Genomic DNA, 16,177 nt, shown 5'->3' with positions numbered 1-16,177 from the left:
TTTTATTCAGAAATTTTATAATTTTTTTAAATAATACCTTGTGTCTAGGCTCTTTATTCTTGCATTTTAATACTATTTTATATAATCCTGAGATGAAAACATTGTTTTAACACATTTGTGTTGCTGTGACATTAGCAAACATTGAGATGTTTGACATGCCGTTCCTAGACGTAATGCAAGATTACATTCAGTAACATATCCAAATTTATCTTTTTGTTGCTTGATTTGACTTTGGTAATGATAGTCTCCTTTGTATGAGTCAAAATGTTGTGGATTATAGAAATAATTTGTTTTGTTAATATCATCTTGTTTGAAGAGTTGTAATTGAATATAGTAATTTGAATATGGTTAGCTGTATTGTGCAACTAACATACTGCAGATTGAATTGTACTTTACAGAAGGTTTTAATTTAGTTTGAAACTTATGTAAGTTATATTGGATTTACAATATGTGACAGTGCTTCAAAACCCAAGTTTCATGAACCTTGTAATGGTTTTCTTAACAATAATAACATGATGTATTTATGGATGTGAATCAGATAACAATTGCTGATCTTAATCCTTGAATGTCCAGTGGTAACTGTATGTACCACCTACTTTAAGTTAGTTATTTTACATTTCTTCCAAAGAGTGTATTTATGGGTTTCACATGATTGTCAGAGTAAATGGTGATTATTTTCTTAAACAGCATTAACCATCTCATTATAATGGTGAAGTGTAGTAATTTTCATTGAGATAGGGACTGAATGTTCAGAAGTATTTAGATGAGCTTACTTCAAAATGTTATAAACTGTCAATAATAATCTTACTCTTTAATGATGAATGATTGTTTGTATTTGTTCTGAATTTGTTATAAGATGAAAACAGTTCCATACATTATCATTAGTTAATGTGAAGAAAGTTGGAGATTATGTGATCGTCGTTTCTTACAAAGTAAAATGGCCAGAACGATGACAACAATAATAATGAGTATAAGTAGAACTCCCAAGATGACTGCTGCAATTCCAGCATCAGATAGTCCTTCATTACCTGAAACAAACCATGTTCATGACACTAAAAGGGTTTGCTTTTAACAAATACTTTGCATTGTTATGTGAAACATATTTGACTCAGGTTACAATATAGAGTATTAGGAAGGAATATGGGACTGGGGTAATTTGTTGGCTATTAAAATTGTCAGTTTCTTTAGGATGCATTGTTTTGTAAAGTATTTTATTAGTCCCAGTGCAGCAGGTTCTGCACTAAAAAACTGTCCCTGTTGAACACACTAACAAAATTGTCCAGAATAAAGGAGAAAAAACATAAAGTCGAAGTTCAAGAGCTTTCTGGCTTGAATCTGGCTTGCCAGTAATGTTAACAGAACCTGAAAGCTATTAGATCCAAACAGGTCATTTTATGTTCTGGCTTTATTTCCGTGATTGGACAGAAAAAATAGATAAAAAGTAATTTTAAAAATGTATGATTTTTTAATGCTAATATGTTAGAGACAGCATTTGTTCAAAATATGTCTCAGTATTGTTATTCTTCAAAAGAAGTATTACAATAACAGTGTTCAATCAGTATCAATTTGGATTTTTCCACTTCATATACTATTATTTAATATACAAATTGCCCATATACTAATAGTAATATAAAGGCGCATATTGTGTTTGTTGTCGCTGTTGGTGTGTACAGTGCAGACATACCAGCATTGGCATCAATGTGCTGGGTGATGTAATTGCCTTTTGCATCTGTGGCTTTGATGTCAATAGTGGGGGCACAGCAAGAAGCTCTGTATGTTATTGGAACAGCTGTCTTAGTACCTGCAGTGAAACTGGTTAGGAATTGAACACCTCTTGGGTTAGATGACACACTGATGAGCCCTGGAATTAAAGCAAGCATGTGGAAGTTTTGTGACACATTTTCACTACTACTTGTATTTGTTTTTGAATTACAATATTGTCGTGATTCTTGGGATATTTAACAATCCTGTGTCAACAGCAAAGGTTATATAGTGTTTAATTCAATGGGAATATGATCATAAATGTGGATTTGTAGGGATGTGGAAGGAGTTTATTTCAGCCTTTTTCAAAGTTCTATCCCAGCATTCGTTGGAGAGACTGAGGAAAAGGTTTAAATCATCAATCAGAATTGAAGTAAATACTTCTCCGTATGACTATTGCAGACTATCTTAGGATGTATGTACCTGAGTGACTGTCTTGGACAGTGGCCTCCATATTCCATGCAGAAGTTGAACAACTCTCTTGGGGCACATTCTTACAATTGTTCTTCACTGAATAGTTGATGGTTGGATTGTCTGAATCAGGGACCTATAAAATGATACATAAACAATATGCAGTACTCATGTACTTATGTTTATATTGTTTATTCTGTTAATTGCATGAGGAATGTAGTGACCAATAAAGTGGGAAGATGATCATGAATTATAACTGGGTAAGAATTTAAAGAATGTGGTCATAGCCTATTTGAAGGTACCATACCAGTGTTCACTTAGACTGTTGAATACTTTGAAGAACTTTAGCTAGTGTCATCCTTTAGGAAATCTGAAGTTCAGTCCCCGTATCTTCATATGAAAAGTGCAGTGTTGCTGCCACAGCATCCTGCTTGAATTAATTCAGTATATGTATCTCGTGTGTGTCCAGTGATTGATGCCATGCATAAATTTTTTAATGTCCACATCCAACTGTCACATTAGTTATGGTCGTACACCAGTACAGTAGTAGTGGTTCCAGTGATGCTAGTGGTGTAGCGTTCTCATTAGTCTTTTTGGCTGATTTGTTGTTTGAAAGATAAGCTACGCAACAGACAGACATGTGAACATGGTAACAAGTCTACCTTTTATTATGAAATGAAGAAGGAAGACTAACTTACTGGTGGTACTCCTACAGACAAGTAAACAGCACGGTTGACAGGCGGATATGATGCCCAAAATGAACGAACTGAAAACTCAATTGTAGCCATTGTACCCTGTGGTACATTCTTATTGATTACTCCTGTTACTACAACTTCTATGGATCTTCCTGGAGGTATGCCAGCCCTAAAAGAAAAAGGAATTAGAATGTATCATGTGAAGCAAAGTGCCTAGAAGAAAGAGAATGCATGCCTTGCCTTTGTGTGTCAGGCTTTGGCATGGGAGTTCAGTACAGGATCCCCTGTCAATAAAAGGTAAAAGTTTAGTAGCACAATTATTCTAAAATGAAGCTACTGGTTAGTTTTTGTGAACATATGTTTCATCCTTCAAAGTCTTTTAACCAAAATTTCATCTCCAGTACTCATTTCCACTGAGTATGCTAAATTTTCCATCCATCTCTTCCTTCAAGATTTTTTTAATAATAGGCAGGAAATACAAAGCTCGACATTATGTAAGTTATCCATTCTCCAGTCACTGCATCTTTTTTAGGTCTTTGTAGTTTGTATTAATTACGTTCTTAACATAACCTGCTTTTCTGAAACGTGCTGTTCTTACATCAAAGTTGATACTCACATTGGAGGCTTGATGAAGAGCTGTGAGAAGATGTAGCGATAATCCTTGGCCTGGCATGTGAAAGTAAGTTGCGCAAGTGCAGGATAGTGATTTGTGACATTGAAAACCAAGGTCATTGTATATCCACTTTGAACCTGAAGGGTTGACTGGGGTAACACATCTGCAGTATAAGGAGTTTCATAACTTGCTGTTTGGTGATTTACTTCCACTAAACGTTCAACGACTTCACCTGTAACATAAGTATATAATTGAAAACACTGTTTATAATGTAATTAGGAATGAGCATTATGGTGTACTCATTAATACTTTTGCTCATGTTTGGAATGTACAATATTTGAATCTCATCTGTGAAACTAGCTTTCCTGACAGCATTTTCATAGCTCATCTCAGTCTCTTTAGGGCAGTGTTGTGGAGCAGTTTTTTTTAATCTTCTTATGCTGTGAATGATATGTCTCAATCAAAATATGGACCACTTGGTCTGAAAAATTGATCATTTGTAACATCAGTGAAATATGGGGTCCGCAGTGGCCGCGCGGTCTGAGGCGTGGGCCTTGTGCCACTTGGTCACTGGGACCGTGGCTTCGAATCCCACTCTAGCCGTGGATGTTTGTCCGCGTTTTTCTGTGTTGTGCTGTCCTGTGTACAGGTAGAGGTCTTGCGACGGGCCGATCCCTCGTCCAAGGAGTCCTACCGAATGTCCATAGATCAAGCCAATGAAAAGTTGGGACCCGCAGTGTTCAGGCACTTGAAGAATGGGTCGTTGGCAGTAACTCAGTGAAAATATACTCTCTTACCATTTTTGCTAAATATTTTAGTCATTTTAACTTTTAAAAATTGTCTTAAGTTGGCATAGATACATGTGAAAAGGGAGTACTTTGCTAGCTGTATAAATCTCAGCTTTCAAGCAGTTAAAATGATAATGGCTTGAAAACACATTTATGTAGATCTGTAGAGCTTAAAATTAGACCCAAATGTCCCTTTGTTTTGTGTTTTTTTCAGCTCAGTTAAATTTTTTTATGTCAACTGCATTTCACCATTGCTCGTCTTGAATCATTCTAACATACTGAGGTGCCTGTAAACACATTGAATGCCGTATGTTGATTTGCTAAATAGCATTAATGAGTAGGTCTTTTTAATGGAGACTTGTTGTGTGTTTTTAACAATTCCTCTGTGTCTCTGCCTCGTTTTGTCATGAATATTATGTATGTAAAACTGGAAAGAATGAAAGGAGAAAGAGAAGAAAGTCGTAGAATACTTCAGTCACCACTATTGTGGACTGTCTTTATAGAAGAATACAAACCATCATTTGTGCTAGCTGTTAGCTGCAAGTAGAACGGTTCATTAGATAGCTTGTGTTCTGGAATGTTGATTGCAGGAAGAAGATCAGTCCCTGGATTGTACTGTAGTTGGCTCAGATTGTTACCATCTTTATTTACCAGGGTCACATTCTGGATAACTGCAATGTTCTTGGGAACACTTAGTTGAAACTGTATATTGGGATTGGTAGATCCTGAAAGAGATACAAATGTTTTAGAATCTCTGTGATCTTAACATCATAGTTATGTTGGACATTGTCCATTGTTTTAAGTATATTTGTCGAAAATACTTCAAAGTTGTTCATTATTTGAGGTATGGTGTATTTGTTTAAACATTTATTTTGCAGTACACATATTTTGGAAAAATGTTCCTTCCGACTGTGGAAACGTCATTGGCCTTGATGTTATGCCACATAATACTTTGCAGTCTTCAGTGAATTTCCCTTGTTCCATTGAATACTATATTTGCAAATGTTTCAGTCCAATGCTATACTGTAATAATAATAATTTTTGAGCAACACGAATAACATTTTGTTCCAACTTTGTGGAAAGCAGGCCTTTATTGGGCATATAGGGGCAAAAATTAATTTCTATTGACGTCTTTTGTTGTGACCCTCACACTCCTTTTTTAACCGAGACCGTGTGATTTTAGGGATTGTTGCCAAGACCTCATTTACAGACCAAGGTGTTGTTTACAATGGTCCTGGTTTCTATTTGTTTCTGTGTAGTTCTATCCTGAATCTGCCTGTCAGCCCCCGTTACTTACGCTTGGGTTTATCTAATTTTAAACCAGGTTATTTTTGTCGTGTTTGCGATTTTAATCCATGTTATTTTAGAGTCTCATTTACAAACCCACGCACAATTTCTTATAATTTAAAACTGGATCATAATTGTTTTAACGCGGAGTTTACTCAGACGCGATTAGTCATTGACCCTGAAGCGCCTCAGAACCTACTGACACACTTGCCATTGACTGACGCGTTAATATTTGTCTCTTTGTGTAGATGGCGGGTTAACTGACGTGTGGGATACATTATTTAAATCACGTTGTTGCATTAGCATCACTAACAGAGACCGAAGTCCTCTCCTTGAAATCACCGCTCCTTTTATAACATCTTATTAGTACGACGAAGATAGCTGCTTATACCACACCAGCAAACTACGTATATTGTGAATCATTGTGCTGGGTTTCGTGTTCTTCCTGGCTGGTGAGTTAGAGTTCCATGTTGACTACGTTTATCCGATTATATTTCATTAGTCGCTGTAGCCCTTTAGGTCAAAATAAAAATGAATAAAATTTTTGTGGAGTGATTTTATGAACAACACAGTAGCGGTGACATAAACATTACAACTCTTCTTTATCATAGTAGTCTTCTTCTCTTATTTCGTCTCCTTTTTATTCTTTATTTTATTCTCCTCGTTCTCCTCGTTTGGTTATTGTTTTTCTGTGTTCGAACACATACACTCCTGCGAACAGACTCTAGAAGGGTAGTCGACTAAACTGCAGTGGTTATATACACCCACCCTCATATTTCTTAGTTTATTTAATGACACTTTGCAGCGAAAAGGCACATGGCGTTTAAGAGAGCTGGGTTGTTTTAAAGTTGTGAATAGGGAAGGAGCGTGACCTATTTTAAGATTCTGTCTTGGCGCTTGCATGTCAAGATTGTAGAAAGCCGCCAAAGTTTCTCGAATAGTTGGCCTTCGGGTCGATAATCGAATCAAGGATCTCTCGGATACGAAGCAGTAAGTGCTTAAATAGGAAACGGCTAATTTATGTGACTAATGTACCCAATAAATAGCCGACATGAGAACAAACATGTATAAGGAGACTTGAAAGTAAACTGATTTAAAAGCGTATACATCGCCGTGTGGTTATCACTTTTCTTTCACATTTGGGAAGTTTCGGGTTAGATTCTGAGCCCGGCCAAATTAAATTCATAACGACAAGACATTTCAAAACCAAAATGAGAAGAGACGTGTTTCTAATTCTATACGGTACTGTGTTCAAAACGACTGTGTGACGTACGGATCATGGGAAATAATATCAGAAGAAGTAGGTCTATAGAAACCGGGCACGTGATTTCTTACGTCAATATTTACAGTAGCAAGACAAGGATTACAAAATGATGTGGTTCAAAACCCGAGTTCATTGTGGTAGAGGAATAAATCAGTTGCAGTTCAGTAACTGGAATTAATACTCAAATGCCCTCAAACCAAAGATAAAATCTTGACCTTATGGCCGATGTACACATTTTGTTAACTAAATATGGCAGAAGAGATTAAAGAAAGATTATGTAGAGGCGGAATGAAGCAAATAATTAAAGAATAGAAAGTAGTGGAAAGAAAGGAGTAGAAACAACTAGAGGAATATATAATCAAATTTTCTTCGAAGATACCGTTCAGGGAACGTAGTTGAGTGCATATGGACGGTTCAGAAGCCAGCGAGTTGAAGTCTGGAAGAGTGATGATTTTTTTCTGTTTGTGGGGTGTAACGTGCTTATTATGCTACTAAAACCATCTTAAGTTCTTCAGTAACATTTTCCATAAAGTACTGTATGTAATTACGTTAAGGTCAGTTTCATAGAGATGAATTAATAAAACATTTTGTTATAAATTTAATGACTTATATTTGTTGGTTTGTGAACCGTTTATGTGCTGCCCTGTGTAGGTAAAAACATCGCAACAGATATGTTCCGTATTCACAGAATCCACTAGACGCACTGAACGGATTAAATTTTGTAGAAACTTTTTCACATGTGACTGAAAAAGAAAGAAAGGAGACTGAAATTTTAGTAAGACGTGAAAGAAACGAAATTCAATTTTCAGTCATGAAGCACGCGGTGAGCTTTGTGCGTTTACCTTCGTGCGTGGTTCCGTCGACGTCTGCTGTCGGGACAGCGGATGTACTGACGTTGAAGTAGAGGCTGCTGGCCCCCCTCACGATCACGTTGTAGCCAGTACCCGCGTCTGCGCCTTCCGTCCTGAGTGTCCATCGTCCGGCCGCCGCGACGCTAGTATTGAGCTGTACGCTGACGATGTTGTTGTCTCGTATCAGAACCTTATATCGAGTCCCGTCGTCTAGTGTGAGATCGATGGCATTGCCTGTGGAACACGTAGTTATCATGAAGACTGTCGTCATTGCTGTTTGTTTCTAGTGGGGTAAACAGTAAGTTTGTTCTTGCATGTAGTAACTTGTACTGACATAACCATATGGAGACGGAAAATTCACTTTCGTTTTATAGTTTTCCTTGGTGTGGTTTCGAGCGAAAACGTTAGTGACGATGTGGGAGGATGGCATTAAAATTGATCCAAGAGCAAATGGAAAATGAGCGTGTGACTTGGGTTCAGCTGGTTAAGGGTAAGGGCTAGTTTGCTTGAACGTGTTAATGAACTTAAGGCATACACAATCAGCTGACTAAGTATTAACTTCTTGTAGAGACTTTGTGTCAGCAGTCTTGTGACTGGTTTGTTTTGTCATTGTGATATTTTCTTTGGACACTGTTAGCTGTCAAGATAAACTAGCGAGGAAATGTATGCCTATTGCCGTTTGAAGTTACAGTACATATTTTCCACATATGTTCTTTACTGTTTGGAACGCGAAATTGACCTCGAAGGTCATTTTTTGCAAGCACAATAGAAAATAGACCCATTACTTTTGTTTGCATGCCGTTAAACGCTCACCTCGTCGGAAAATGTTTCGTACAGGAAGTCGCAGACGTTAATGATGCTTGTATTTTGTTTTATGTACCTGAATTTTATGGTGTTACGTAGGACATGGTTTTAGAAAAAATTGAGAAGTTTAATTTGAGCTTTGAGTAAACTGTGGGCTATGTTGGCCCGATACGAACCAAAATGTCCGACAACTTTCAAGTTAGGTCCATCAGTGTCAAATTTAATCGAAACCCGTCGAGTAGTTTGGATGTGAAACATGGGGGATGAACATCCAGTATTCCTCACTATGCCTTCATCTTTTCCACTTTGTGGTTATCGATGAGGGTCTGTTGAGTTAGATGAGACGATACGAAGCTTTAGTACGAATGTTCTATGTATTGTAACTAAGAAACTTAGTGGTGACGCAAAACGCATTTCTTTTCGCACACGTTAAACAGCTGATGGATCCTGGCAGCAGGAGCTCTAATGAACACGTCATATGGCGCTACTCCAACACTTGCAGCATGACATAATTCTGCAAGACTCTGACCAAAAATTAACTTGTAGCTGAGGATAATACTTACTTGTCGTCACATCAGGCGTTTGAATCTACGTTAGTGTTGAAATGTTGCATGAAATATTTGTGTACGTCAATATGACGCTGGAGTGAGGAGTTTCGGTTGCCTCAGAGAATCCGTGTCGTAGCAGCAGTCACCGAATTGCGTAGTTCAGGGACAGTTCAGATTTGTACAACGTCGCAACGCGAACAGCAGAGCCCATGCGAATGAAGATTGCCCAGAACTTGCAGCTTAGAAAAGGTACCAATGCTATACTTTGGACTTGGAGCCGCGCGTTAAGAGGGGCGAAGTCCTCAGTGGCCATGAAGCACGCTCGTTGATGACGACTACTGTAGTGGACGTCCGATAAATCAGTTTCTTAGAGGTTAAGTACTTACCGAAGGGATCCAGAAGGAGAGCGGTGCTGATAGGTCCTTGAATTGTCACGAGGAGAGACATCACCGTCTTGTCCACTTGGAAGGGCAGCTTTGCCTGTCCCATCAGACCGAGCCTCATCGTCAGAGTAACCTGTTCGCATGCGATATTCATTACAGCCTCCATATTAAAAAAAAATCTTTTAACTTCTCGTTTCTCAACCTCGTCCCGGAGAATTTCAGAGTTTTCCTCGGTCCCTCCGGGCAGATGCGTGATAATACCTGGGATTAGGCCGCAGTTGCTTTCTTCCATGTCCTTCCCAGTTCACTGATTTTCCTGTCGTTTATTAAATGACATGTAATCCAATTTCTATCACCGGTTGGCGCTGTGGATTTTAGTGTTATGCCTATGCATGTATGCGTGTTATGATTTGTTCGCGTTTATGAGGTAGTTTCCTGTCTCTTTCAGATCAAACTTTATTCAAAAACCTTGTTTTCATTGTATGCACAATATTACAGGTAGTTGACGTAGGGTCAGAATGTTTGAATGGTGATAACTTTTTAAATAATATTTTTTTACGACATTTATAGTTAAAATTAACATATTTGAGTATGTGGATCAAGATCCAGCAGTTTAACACACTAATACCCACCATTGGACACTATACAGAGCCAGTTCCAGCCACTCCCAATTCTTACAACATGTTTCTCGAAGATACTTGTTATCCTCCCATGTAATTCGCCGTCTGCTGTCGAAGTGGTCATTTATCACCAACATTCTTTTCGCCTACTTAGCATTCTTTGTGTTTTCCATCCTAGCTACACATCGAGCACGTTGTAACCTCTTAGATATCAATACCCTAACAGTACTAGGTGACCTATATAAATCATGAAGTACCTCATTATGTAACCATAAATTGTTGGACTGGTTTATTCTTTATGAGTGTTATAATGGTTGTTCTGAAACGTATTATTTTACATCGAGGTTAATCTATGTACACGGGCTGTTGTGTTTTGTTAGTGTGTTTGTCTCAACATACTGCCCTACCTCTGTAACTTCTTGTTGCGTCTCGGTGAAGGGTCTTGTGTCAATGGAGTCGCCTTTGTCATCTTGCGAGAAGTCACTTGCTTTGGTGAAATAGAATCCGCCCCCAGTTCTCTGAGCCACCTCGGCGTAGAAGGTTGCGACCAATGGGTTCTGTAGTGGAGGTGGATCGAGCCACAGGACATGCAGCTTAAAATAATAGAGATTGACAGTTCTTTATTCTTTATTCTTTCGTGAGTATTGCGATGTTTATTTTCTGCCAATATTTTCCTGATTTTTGTTCCTTTCTGAGCGAAACTCTCGTTTATAAGATTTTTTCCTGCCCTAGTGCATGTGAAGTGCATTGAGGATATTTGGGGACTGTGCCGCTAGGATTGGGAAACTCGGTAACTGAAGCATCGCGATGCAGTGATTACGTATAGTGGAAAGACCGTTCCGTGCCGCCAGGACAACCGCCAAGTATGCTCGCTGTATAATTTTACTTCGAAAATCCAATGCATTATTCATAGAATATTATGCTAAGTGTTATCTGACCTAGAACGTGTAACGCGTTCCTTTTCAGTGATTGATAAGTATTTTTTATCACTTCATTACGGTATTTCCAAATCTTGGAATTTTCTGATGTTAACTTTGTGATCATCCTCAGACAGAAGGGAATATACAGCATAATTGCCCATAGGAACAAGACGTCATAAATTCTACCTGTAACCTATTGTTTTCTGACGAAATCTCCACTCGACTCTGAACACTTTAATTAAACATAAACAGTTACACAGTCAAACAATTAAACTTCATATTGCGCGTCCTTTCTGATCCTAGCAGCTGATAATTATTCACTCGGTCCCAGAAGTTACTCCATTTTTATGGAACCTGGAGGTTCATCATCGTTCTCACTGGGGCTCGTATGAAGATGACTATCGTCTGGGATATTGTGCTTTGTAGTCTTATAGAAATTGGCCGACGTTTCAGAGGCGAGTCGTCTTTAATGGAAAACATGTACGTTTCTGCCGTAGTCTCCCAGACGTATCTTGTTGACACCTCTTCCCATACCTTATATTTCGTCCTGTACTCACTTTGCAACGCTTTGAAGCGAGGTTTTCAGCCGTAATCTGTGCAAGGTCCTCATCTTCTGCAGCTCTGCCTGTAAAGAGGAGTATAGCGCTGTCGTAAGGAACTTTTTCTGTCGCCTTCAGGATTGAGTAGAACGCCACGCCCCCCTTGTGCGAGTGTCCCACTGCTGCAGCTTTCAGGTCGTGAACTGCGTATCGCAGTTGGTTCATATCCATGGGTTTCTGCACCGAACCAATGCCTGAAACATACAAAATTTGAAGAATTTTAGGGATTGTAGTAGTACCAGAAATAAATGGAAGTAATTATTTTTGAATCACCATCGAATAGTACTATACCAGCCTTGACTATAACCTCTTCCAAAGTTACTATAAAATTAATCCCTTTCCTAATATCGGTCAAGAATTACAAGCTGGCAAATTTCTGAGTTACAGTTAGTGTAATATTTAGTTTACGACTTCATACTCTTATATTACCGCTCTCTTCGAGTGTACCAGTAATTTGTTATATAAATTAGCTGTTTCAAAGAATGAAGATAGAATAATAAATATATTTTGGATCAAAATATTTATCGTGGGACATGGTAAATGAACATAACTTACAAGTTAATATATAGAACCGGTAATTTGATTAAAAGAACTGTTATACAGTTTCTTCGTGATTCCTGAACATTTTTTGTTGTAGATAAAGTTTATTTTTAAAATTTAAAAACTCGTTTATCGCATGTCTTGGTTAGTCCCTTTATAAGCAGGTTATGTAGCGAGAAGGATATTAGAATTAAAAATTAAAACATGAGACTCGTAAGGCGAACGAGAAGAATATGGTCGAGCCAGTTATTATTTGACGAAGAGAATGAAGAGCTGGCAGGAAATTGTGAAGTTTCTCCAAAGGGAACAGTGTTATGAGGAAGAAAAATAAGAATTTATGGAGGTTTTAACTTTGTGGATTAATCAACAGATGGCATAGTTCGATGTGGGGAAGGATGTGTGGTTGAACTCCGGGACGCAGCCCGGGACAACTATACCACCAAGACTGCTGAGAAGTTAATTGAATCAAAAACTGGTGGTTGTACATGAAAAAAAAAATCATGTGTTTATTATGAATAATGACGTTATAAACCGGAGCTCTGTACGCTATCACTTCTGAAGGAAATGTTTGTTAAGTGTAAATTCTTTCTTAAAATAATGAATAACGCCCTTGACAAACAAATTAGTTTCGAGTCTTTGTATCAGTATTGGTTTTCTATCTTCAAACATCCTGTAACCTGTCGAGTTTGAATGACAGACAAAAAACGCCCAAGAAGATAACCAACTTTCTTCCACCAAACGATCTCCTGCGAACTGTATAGTAACGGCTCTGGTCCAGCACAGAATGCCTCCTCGGTTAATTGCAACCACCCTCTTGTTCGACTCGAAAAATAAGTGTTACTAAAGGGCATCGATAAATTAATGGAGGAACATCGCGTCGAAGCCACTCTCATCCAGTAAATGCTTGGATGTAAGAACATTTGAGGAATTGTTACATTCGCGTGACAAATAGGGAAGTAGAACGGTCTTTGCCAAAGAACTCAATGCAGTCCGGAAGAGAATTCCTGAGTCGTTTTGAGAGCCCCTCGACCTTGGGGCGGCAGAATTTTTTAGCGAAGCGCTTGCAGCAAAGAATCGTCTGGCGTGTGTAAAATTAAATTTCGCCAAACTAAAGGTTGCAGTTGTGGATCGCCTCGCCATCTTACACACCTGGACGCGGAGGTTAGGGGCTCGAATGCTGATTTCGAGGCATTGATGTTGTTCATTTCTTTGTCTGTGCTAGACTGTGCAGGTCTTGTGATGATCTGACCCCATCAGAGACGTCTTACCGTCTATCTTAATAAGGATTTAGACATTGTTAATGTAATTAACGTACGCATTTATCTTTTGATACCTCGCGATGTAATCAGTTTAGAGGGACTATTTACGTGAGATTGCGTCCCTGGAAGTACGAATATAACGAAAGTGTTACAGACTGTCAGAATTGCATGACATAATCAGTATATTTTCTTCTTTGTGTGATTTTTCACTATGAATTTGTAGATAGACTGACTGCAGAACTTTATGTTTTTAAAAATAACATTTAGAAAGTGATATACCAACGACAGTATTTATAAGGCACAAGAAAATTAATTTCCATGAAGATATTAAACTGCATATCTGATGGAGGAAGTCATCGAAGACGACCTCCAAACAGATGGAAAGAAAGCATGAAAATGGGATCGGAAGTAACCATGTGGCCTAAGCCGTTTATAAGAAAAATATAATTTATTACTAGTCGAGCGTGGAAATTCATGGATGTTTCATGATCGATAGTCCATCTTCTATAAATGCGTGGGGGTTTATAAATTATCCCACAACATATGAATTAATTAGGTCTCAGAATTGGGTCAGAAGGAAAATCTTCAGGACATGAAATTTTATATAAAATCATGCAATCAGACAACTTTTTACTATGTGTAGGATTCATTGTGCTTGACACTCAGACTTACTCACCAGTACTGTTATATGAGATCAGTACCATGGTTATGCTCGTGTTGGCAGAGACGACTGCTTGCAGGAGCGTCTTGGCTCGGTCCAAAAAAGGAGGCGTTGTGTCTATGACCACCGCTACAGGACTTCTTATGTACGGATCCTTAAGGATCTGTTTGATGATGGTCACAGTAGATGTTTCCTCGAGTTTCATCCCCGGAAGTGGAGCATCTGCAGGCCATAGACCATTGTTGTTGTTGTTGTTATTTGTATGCTTGTTTTCAATATTAATCTCGCCGACGCCTTGGCCACTTAATATTCTGCCTTGAGCAGCGGTTGAAACTTGGCACAGTTGAAATGCAGCGAGAACGAAGCATGCCGTGGTTGGGCTTAAGATACGCATTTTAAGAGTTTTTGCTTGCTATTATTTAAAAAAAACTTATTTCTGTTTATTATTGTTTTAATACATATTTCTGTGTCGTAGATTGTGCGTTGCCAGTATTTAACGGGTTTAACACCTACAATAACACCTTGCCACTTCTGTGTTTGGTTTGAATGTACCAACAGACTTCTGATTTGTTGAGGTGGTTCAGTATTTTACGAAAGACAGACGGTAGTTCGACTCTTGATTTTGTATGCTTTTCGAAAGACAAAATGAACTGTCCACTATTATAGATCGATGCACTCTGAGCTAGATTACACTGTACGCAGTTTTATAAGCGGAACTTCCTATGTCGTCTTAAGAAATGACACTCATTCGGGGCATTTCCATGTCTCATTACAAGATCTGAGGTAGGAAGGGGCTATCAGGGCGGAGTTATTTGGCCGGAAGTTATCCGATGTTCGACGATTCTGACGTTTCAGTGTTTACAGAGAACTACACAAACGGTCACGTAGATGTTATACTATTTCATTACGTTCGTGGATTTTCAGCATTGGTTTAACCACAAGCTAACTAGTATGGCAACCATAATTTTCTTTGATGTCATTCACGCACACATTAGGTATATTTATGTTTAATCAAAGTAGAATAAAACTTGGAGTTTGTTTTGCACAGTCACACGTGTTTGTAATAGTTTGTTCAGTGCCCTGCTCTCCCCCCAAGCGCCTGCATGGCATATAGCGGGACTACAGGTGTTACTGGACCGAAGTTTGTTTGATGGCAGCGGAACTGTAATTGAAGATTTATTACGAGTCCACAGACTGATATCACACCGTCTTTCAAAGTCGGTACTTCGCTTCTAACGTAGAATTTGTCATGTACTCATCACACAGATACAAAATCTATGATCGCACGTAGCTGTACTCCTGTTTCGTTTTCGGGATGTTTCTGGTTTAAATCTCGGCACAAGGGTTTTTGTGATGTTGTTCAGTCCCTCCAGGAAGGTGCTAGGATAGTACCTTAAAGTAAGGCGTGAACGCTTCCTTCCGTATCCTTTCCATGTCGTTGTTTATTAGTTGTCCTGTCATTCAGCACTTTCGTCTGAGCTTCTGAAAGCGTCGTTGAACTGCAAATGAACAGACAAAGAAAGCGTATGTCATAAATCTCGTAGCATTTCTGTTTGTGAAGTCGTGGTTACTTGGTTGTATTTGTACATGTATTGAATTTAGTTACGCAGCCCCATCGTATTAGCCTAAGGCGGACGAAATAGATGTATGATTTTACTGTAGGTACTGTTCGTAATTCGAAATCGTGTATGGCGAACTAGGCATCCAATTCTCCATGAAACGGCGAAGTCATATTGCAAAAGATTTGCGCCCCCACGAGATGAGGTCAGTCATCGGCCTCTTGTGTGGTTTCAGTTCCTTGCGATGACATAGGCTAGCGTATGATATCAAGTTTCCTGTGACTCCTTTTGTTTCAAAAGGAGTCACAGGAAGTTTCAATGATTGTGTGTTAGCGATGCGGACAGTCGTTGCGTCATACACGATGATAACAGCTTTGTAAAAAGGATGTTAACTTGGCGCAGAAAGGTAGATGTGATTGCGTGCTGAAGGAAATTGCTTAAGTGTCCCCGCCTCATTTAGCTATCTTCGAAGTTTGTCATTATTCTTTTCGATATTAGTGTCAGTGGTTCGGGGTCGAACCCGGAACCCTTAGAATACTGAAAGCGTGTACGCTAATCAGTAGACAATAGCGGGCTTACATGGTCTCCTGACCTGAAGATGGGAGTAGAACCAA

General features: G+C 38.7%; 2 protein-coding genes across 3 annotated transcripts in view; one reads left to right on the top strand and one right to left on the bottom strand.

Annotated features, from left to right (window-relative positions):
- PAPLA1 (Phosphatidic Acid Phospholipase A1) overlaps positions 1–16,177 on the top strand; it is a 33,255-nt gene that overhangs the window by 2,004 nt on the left and 15,074 nt on the right. The window contains exon 1 of one of the 2 annotated variants that reach the window (XM_022083171.2): positions 8,079–8,160. The exons of the other annotated variant lie outside the window; for it this stretch is intronic. Within the exon in view, the coding sequence (XP_021938863.2) occupies positions 8,094–8,160 (67 nt within the window). The 5' untranslated portion in view covers positions 8,079–8,093. Of the gene's footprint in view, positions 1–8,078; positions 8,161–16,177 lie in introns of those variants that run through there. 2 annotated transcript variants of the gene reach the window in all.
- LOC110839215 (uncharacterized) lies at positions 809–14,738 on the bottom strand. Its single transcript, XM_022083172.2, has 11 exons — positions 14,020–14,738; positions 11,503–11,738; positions 10,433–10,618; positions 9,409–9,538; positions 7,662–7,904; positions 4,784–4,993; positions 3,484–3,712; positions 2,871–3,036; positions 2,185–2,308; positions 1,685–1,861; positions 809–1,028 (listed from the first exon to the last, which is right to left on the bottom strand). Exons 1-11 carry the CDS (start codon positions 14,396–14,398, stop codon positions 886–888), a joined length of 2,223 nt encoding a protein of 740 aa, XP_021938864.2. The 5' UTR covers positions 14,399–14,738; the 3' UTR covers positions 809–885.

The sequence above is a fragment of the Zootermopsis nevadensis genome, unplaced genomic scaffold (assembly GCF_977971745.1).
Source record: "Zootermopsis nevadensis isolate Lab colony 2312 unplaced genomic scaffold, Znev_1.0 Znev_ptg000021l, whole genome shotgun sequence".
In the NCBI taxonomy this organism is placed as follows: Eukaryota; Metazoa; Arthropoda; class Insecta; order Blattodea; family Termopsidae; genus Zootermopsis; species Zootermopsis nevadensis.
Note: the sequence above shows the minus strand (reverse complement) of the source record. Positions and strands in the feature narration are given on the sequence as shown.

Excerpts from the sequence above, each read along its gene's own strand:
- LOC110839215 (XM_022083172.2), bottom strand. The coding sequence starts at position 14,398 with ATGCGTATCTTAAGCCCAACCACGGCATGCTTCGTTCTCGCTGCATTT. Across the intron at positions 4,994-7,661 it reads CGACGGAACCACGCACGAAG|GATCTACCAATCCCAATATA; the intron begins GTAAACGCACAA and ends TATCTCTTTCAG. Across the intron at positions 3,037-3,483 it reads CTCTTCATCAAGCCTCCAAT|GGCTGGCATACCTCCAGGAA; the intron begins GTGAGTATCAAC and ends TTTTTCTTTTAG.